The sequence below is a fragment of the Gallinula chloropus genome (genome assembly GCF_964237585.1).
Source record: "Gallinula chloropus genome assembly, chromosome: 1".
NCBI lineage: Eukaryota > Metazoa > Chordata > Aves > Gruiformes > Rallidae > Gallinula > Gallinula chloropus.
The window spans coordinates 215,353,968-215,360,484 of record NC_140085.1 but is presented as its reverse complement, the minus strand read 5'-3'; the positions used below and the strand labels follow the sequence as shown (position 1 = coordinate 215,360,484).

General features: G+C 74.2%; 1 protein-coding gene across 1 annotated transcript; it reads left to right on the top strand.

The window, feature by feature from the left end:
* The first annotated feature begins 328 nt into the window (after positions 1–328).
* Positions 329–6,517, top strand: LOC311204909 (small ribosomal subunit protein uS17). Its single transcript, XM_084279173.1, has 5 exons — positions 329–395; positions 1,442–1,573; positions 1,682–1,757; positions 5,264–5,393; positions 6,357–6,517. Exons 1-5 carry the CDS (start codon positions 381–383, stop codon positions 6,478–6,480), a joined length of 477 nt encoding a protein of 158 aa, XP_084135299.1. The 5' UTR covers positions 329–380; the 3' UTR covers positions 6,481–6,517.

Here is a 6,517-nt window from a genome sequence, read left to right as displayed (position 1 = left end):
CTGGTGGCTGCACCCACAGCAGGACCCACACTGGGGCTGCGCTGAGCCCCGCGGGGAAGGGCCGGCGCTGGCCGGGCTCTGCCGTGGCTGCCGCAGGGCGGAGGCCGGGGGCCGTCCCCGGGGAGGCGGCAGCGGCCTGACGCGGGCGGTGAGCGGGCCCCGGGCCCGGCCCGCGCTGCGGCGGGAGCGGGACGCGAACCCGCGGCCCCGGAAGCCGCCCGGGGGGTGGGGGGGGGTGGGGTTGGGGCAGACACAGCGGCGGAGCGAGGGGGCCCCTCGGCGCGGCAGGAAGTGACGCGCCGCCGTGAGGTCACTTCCGGCTCCCCGCCATAAGAGGCGGCGCGCGGCGCGCGAGGCCTCTCTTCCGCCGCGAGGCCAAGATGGCGGACACGCAGGTGCGGCTGGGGCGCCGGGGCCTGGCCGGGCCGCCGGGACCACCCCCGGCCCCCGGGACCCCTCCCGACCCCCGGGACACCCCCGGGACCCCTCCCGACCCCCCCCCCCCCCGCCCCGGGACCCCTCCCGACGCCCGGGGCCTGGCGGGGCCGCAGGGACCACCCGGGACCCCCTCCCGACCCCCCTCCCGACCCCCGGGGCCTGGCGGGGCCGCCGGGACCGCCCCCGGGACCCCCTCCCGACCCCCGGGGCCTCCCCGACCCCCGGGACCTCCCCCCGGACCCCCTCCCGACCCCCGGGGCTTGGCGGGACCACCGGGACCACCCCCAGCCCCCGGGACCCCCTCCCGACCCCCGGGGCCTGGCGGGACCCCCTCCTGAGCCCCGGGACCCCCCCGGGGCCCCTTCCTGAGCCCCCGGGACACCACCACCTCATACCCCCCCTCCCCCGACCCCCGGAGCCTGCTGGGACCCCCGAGACCGCCTCCCGACCCCCCCGCCGGGATCCCCCTCCTGACCCTTGGGAATCCCTCCCGACCCCCCTCCCGATCCCCAGGGCCTGGCGGGGCCCCCGGGACCTTCCCCGACCCCCGGGACCCTCCCCGATCCCCCTCCCGACCCCCAGGACCCCCTCCCGACTCCTCTCCCGACCCCAAGGGCCTGGCGGGAGCCCCCCGGGAGCTGCCCCTCAGCCCCCGGGCTTCCCCCCCAGCACCCCCTCCCTCCCCCCCATCAGCCCCCGGGACCCCCCCCCCCCCCCCATCAGCCCCCGGGACAACCCCCAGACCCCCGGAACCCCCTCCCGACCCCCCCCTCCCGGGCCCCGGGGCCTATCCGGACCCCTTGGGTACCCCCTGGCACCCCCTTCCCCGGCACCACCGAGCGTCCCGTTGCCGGGGCCCATCGGGCATCTCCCTCCCGTCCCCCGGCCCCCCCGGGCATCCCCCGAGCTGCCCCGGGGCGCTGGTGGGGCCAGGCCGGGGCCTGGCCAGGCCCAGGCGGGCCCTGGGCTCAGGCCGGCCCCTGACGCCCCCCTCTCCCCCCAGACCGAGCGGGCCTACCAGAAGCAGCCCACCATCTTCCAGAACAAGAAGCGGGTGCTGCTGGGCGAGGGCGGCAAGGAGAAGCTGCCGCGGTACTACAGGAACATCGGGCTGGGCTTCAAGACCCCCAAGGAGGTGGGCACGGGGGGAGGGGGACGGGGGGGCCCTGCGGCCGGGGAGGGGCCCCGCTGGCTGGCTGTCTGTCTGTCTGTCTGTCCGTCCCAACGGCGGTTCTGTCTGCAGGCCATCGAGGGCACCTACATCGACAAGAAGTGTCCCTTCACCGGCAACGTCTCCATCCGCGGCCGCATCCTCTCGGGTCAGCCAGGGTGGGACACCCCCTGGGGAGGGCTGGGGCTGCAGGGGGGGCTGGAGAGGGGCTGGGGCTGCAGGAGGGGCTGGGGCTGCAGGAGGGGCTGGAGAGGGGCTGGGGCTGCAGGGGGGGCTGGAGAGGGGCTGGGGCTGTAGGAGGGGGCTGGAGAGGGGCTGGGGCTGTAGGAGGGGGCTGGAGAGGGGCTGGGGCTGCAGGAGGGGATGGAGAGGGGCTGGGGCTGCAGGAGGGGGATGGAGAGGGGCTGGGGCTGTAGGAGGGGGCTGGAGAGGGGCTGGGGCTGCAGGGGGGGCTGGAGAGGGGCTGGGGCTGTAGGAGGGGGCTGGAGAGGGGCTGGGGCTGTAGGAGGGGGCTGGAGAGGGGCTGGGGCTGCAGGAGGGGATGGAGAGGGGCTGGGGCTGCAGGAGGGGGATGGAGAGGGGCTGGGGCTGTAGGAGGGGGCTGGAGAGGGGCTGGGGCTGTAGGAGGGGGATGGAGAGGGGCTGGGGCTGCAGGGGGGGCTGGAGAGGGGCTGGGGCTGCAGGGGGGGGCTGGAGAGGGGCTGGGGCTGCAGGAGGGGGCTGGAGAGGGGCTGGGGCTGCAGGGGGGGCTGGAGAGGGGCTGGGGCTGCAGGAGGGGCTGGGGCTGCAGGAGGGGCTGGAGAGGGGCTGGGGCTGCAGGGGGGCTGGAGAGGGGCTGGGGCTGTAGGAGGGGGCTGGAGAGGGGCTGGGGCTGTAGGAGGGGGCTGGAGAGGGGCTGGGGCTGCAGGAGGGGATGGAGAGGGGCTGGGGCTGCAGGAGGGGGATGGAGAGGGGCTGGGGCTGTAGGAGGGGGCTGGAGAGGGGCTGGGGCTGCAGGGGGGGCTGGAGAGGGGCTGGGGCTGTAGGAGGGGGCTGGAGAGGGGCTGGGGCTGTAGGAGGGGGCTGGAGAGGGGCTGGGGCTGCAGGAGGGGATGGAGAGGGGCTGGGGCTGCAGGAGGGGGATGGAGAGGGGCTGGGGCTGTAGGAGGGGGCTGGAGAGGGGCTGGGGCTGTAGGAGGGGGATGGAGAGGGGCTGGGGCTGCAGGGGGGGCTGGAGAGGGGCTGGGGCTGCAGGGGGGGCTGGAGAGGGGCTGGGGCTGCAGGAGGGGGCTGGAGAGGGGCTGGGGCTGCAGGGGGGGCTGGAGAGGGGCTGGGGCTGCAGGGGGGGCTGGAGAGGGGCTGGGGCTGCAGGGGGGGGCTGGAGAGGGGCTGGGGCTGCAGGGGGGGCTGGAGAGGGGCTGGGGCTGCAGGGGGGGGCTGGAGAGGGGCTGGGGCTGCAGGGGGGGCTGGAGAGGGGCTGGGGCTGCAGGAGGGGGCTGGAGAGGGGCTGGGGCTGCAGGGGGGGCTGGAGAGGGGCTGGGGCTGGGCCTGGGGCTGCAGGGGGGGACTGGGGCTGGGCCTGGGGCTGCAGGAGGGGGCTGGAGAGGGGCTGGGGCTGCAGGGGGGGGCTGGAGAGGGGCTGGGGCTGGGCCTGGGGCTGGAGAGGGGCTGGGGCTGCAGGGGGGGCTGGAGAGGGGCTGGGGCTGCAGGGGGGGGCTGGAGAGGGGCTGGGGGGCAGGAATCCTTCCTGGGGAGGGGGGAGGCCCTGGCACAGGGTGCCCAGAGAGGATGGGGCTGATCCCTGGCAGAGCTCAGGCTGGGTTGGATGGGGCTGGGGGCACCCTGGCGGGTCCCTGCCCAGGGCAGGGGGCTCTGGGGGTCTGCCCTGGCTCTGGGGGGTTGCTGCCCAGGGCAGGGGGCTTTGGGGGTCTGCCCTGGCTCTGGGGGGTCCCTGCCCAGGGCAGGGGGCTCTGGGGGTCTCTCCTGGCTCTGGGGGGTCCCTGTGGGGGGCAGGGGGCTCTGGGGGTCTGCCCTGGCTCTGGGGGGTCCCTGCCCAGGGCAGGGGGCTCTGGGGGTCTGCCCTGGCTCTGGGGGGTCCCTGCCCGGGCAGGGGGCTCTGGGGGTCTCCCCTGGCTCTGGGGGGTCCCTACCCGGGGCAGGGGGCTCTGGGAGGGTCTCCCCTGGCTCTGGGGGGTCCCTGCCCAGGGCAGGGGGCTTTGGGGGTCTGCCCTGGCTCTGGGGGTCCCTGCCTGGGCAGGGGGCTCTGGGGGTCTGCCCTGGCTCTGGGGGGGTCGCTGCCCGGGGCAGGGGGCTCTGGGGGTCTCCCCTGGCTCTGGGGGTCTCCCCTGGCTCTGGGGGTCTCTCCTGGCTCTGGGGGGTCCGGGGCAGGGGGCTCTGGGGGTCTGTGGAGCTGCTGTGCTGCTGCTGCAGATGATGCTGATCTCACGATGGTCTGCTGAGCCCCAGCCAGGGCTCTGAGGACAACGCTGCTTGGCTGATGCCTCGCAGGGCACCAGCACCTGGGACCCCCTGGGGGGGGACAGGACAAGGGACCACCCGTTGCAGGGACCTGGAGGGCCCTGAGAAGCCTGGGGGAGTCCCCCCAGCCTGGGACCTGGGGCTGGGGGCTGCGGCCAGGCAGGGAGGGGGAGAGCTGGACCCTCCCTCCCTGGGGGTGGTGCAGTTACTGCTGGGGAGAGGAGGCGGCTCTGGGAGCTCTGGGTGCTGCTCTAGGAGCCCCCTGCTCTCCCCTCCCTCCCTGCTGGCCCCTTGGGGCAACCCCTCCCCAGGGCACCCCCAGACCCACAGGGAACGGGGCTCGGGAGCCCCTGGGGCCCCACTCACACCCCCAGAGCCACAGGGAATGGGGCTTGGGAGCTCCTGGGGCCCCACTCACACCCCCAGACCCACAGGGAATGGGGCTTGGGAGCCCCTGGGGCCCCACTCACACCCCCCAGAGCCACAGAGAAATGGGGCTTGGGAGCCCCTGGGGTCCCACTCACACACCCCAGACCCACAGGGAACAGGGCTCTGGAGCCCCTGGGCTGGTTTGGGACCCTCCAGACCCCACTCACACCCCCCAGACCCATGGGGAACGGGGCTCTGGAGCCCCTGGGCTGGTTGGGGACCCTCCAGACCCCACTCACACCCCCAGACCCATGGGGAACGGGGCTCTGGAGCCCCTGGGCTGGTTTGGGACCCTCCAGACCCCACTCACACCCCCAGACCCACAGGGAACGGGGCTCTGGAGCCCCTGGGCTGGTTGGGGACCCTCCAGACCCCACTCACACCCCCAGACCCACAGGGAACGGGGCTCTGGAGCCCCTGGGCTGGTTTGGGACCCTCCAGGCCCCACTCACACACCCCAGACCCATGGGGAACGGGGCTCTGGAGCCCCTGGGCTGGTTGGGGACCCTCCAGACCCCACTCACACCCCCAGACCCATGGGGAACGGGGCTCTGGAGCCCCTGGGCTGGTTTGGGACCCTCCAGACCCCACTCACACCCCCAGACCCACAGGGAACGGGGCTCTGGGGCTCCCAGCCTGGTTTGGGGGCACCTGGGGCCCCACTCACCCCCCAGACCCACGGGGAAACGGGGCTTGGGAGCCCCTGGGCGGGTTGAGGAGCCCCCAGGCCCCGCTCAGCCCGTGTGTGTGTGTGTGTGTGTCCCCCAGGCGTGGTGACGAAGATGAAGATGCAGCGCACCATCGTGATCCGCCGCGACTACCTGCACTACATCCGCAAGTACAACCGCTTCGAGAAGCGCCACAAGAACATGTCTGTGCACCTGTCCCCCTGCTTCAGGTGGGTGGCACCCCTGAGGCACCCCGGGGGGCTGGGGTGGCACCCCTGAGGCACCCCGGGGGGCTGGGGCCCGGCCGGACCCGCGCCCGGTGCTGATGTCAGAACTCACGATGGTCTGCAGAGCCCAGAGGGGCTGCTGAGAGCGCCACGGGCACCCGCTGAACCGGGAGCGGGGCCGGCCCACTGCCCCCAGCCTGGGACTGCTGCCCCTGGGCTGGGCACTGGGGAGGCTGCAGCTGGAGTGCTGGGTCCAGTTCTGGGCTCCTCAGCACCAGAAGGACAGGGAGGTCCTGGAGCGAGTGCAGAGAAGGGCAACCAGGCTGGGGAAGGGGCTGGAGGGCAAATCCTCTGAGGAGCAGCTGAGGGAGCTGGGGGTGCTGAGCCTGGAGAAGAGGAGGCTGAGGGGAGACCTTCTCCCCACCTCCCCTGCCCTGCCAGGAGGGTGCAGAGAGGTGGGCGATGGTCTCTGCAGCCAGGGGCCAGGAGATGGGACAAGGGGCAATGGGCTGAAGCTGCCCCAGGGCAGGGTCAGCTCAGCTGGGAGGGCAAAGTTCTTCCCTGGCAGAGTTGTGGGGCTGTGGCACAGGCTGCCCAGGGAGGGGCTGAGTCCCCCCCTGGGGGTGTTTAACAGAGGGGAGATGAGGTGCTCAGGGAGCTGGGGCAGCACAGGGAGGAGATGAGGTGCTGGGGCAGCACAGGGTGGGACTGGTGGGACTGGGTGGGCTTAAAGGGCTTCTCCAGCCCTGTGGCTCGGGGGGGGGTGGCTGGGGTGGGTGTTGGGGTGGGAGGTGGTGGCTGGGGTGGGTGTTGGGGTGGGAGGTGGTGGCTGGGGTGGGTGTTGGGGTGGGGGGTGGTGGCTGGGGTGGGTGTTGGGGTGGGGGGTGAGGTCTCTGGCCCCTCCCCTGGCCCAGCAGCGGGGGGGTCGCCCTGGGGGTGCCGCTGCTGAGCTGGGGGTGTCTGCAGGGACGTGCAGATCGGGGACATCGTCACGGTGGGCGAGTGCCGGCCCCTCAGCAAGACCGTGCGCTTCAACGTGCTCAAGGTCACCAAGGCTGCCGGCACCAAGAAGCAGTTCCAGAAGTTCTGAGGCCAGCAGGGGCAGTAAAACCTGTAACCCCCCCTTA

What these genes read in the sequence shown, in the direction of transcription:
- LOC311204909 (XM_084279173.1), top strand. An exon ending in GCTTCAAGACCCCCAAGGAG is followed by an intron (nt 1,574 to 1,681) that starts GTGGGCACGGGG and finishes TTCTGTCTGCAG; the next exon opens with GCCATCGAGGGCACCTACAT. An exon ending in CACCTGTCCCCCTGCTTCAG is followed by an intron (nt 5,394 to 6,356) that starts GTGGGTGGCACC and finishes GGGTGTCTGCAG; the next exon opens with GGACGTGCAGATCGGGGACA.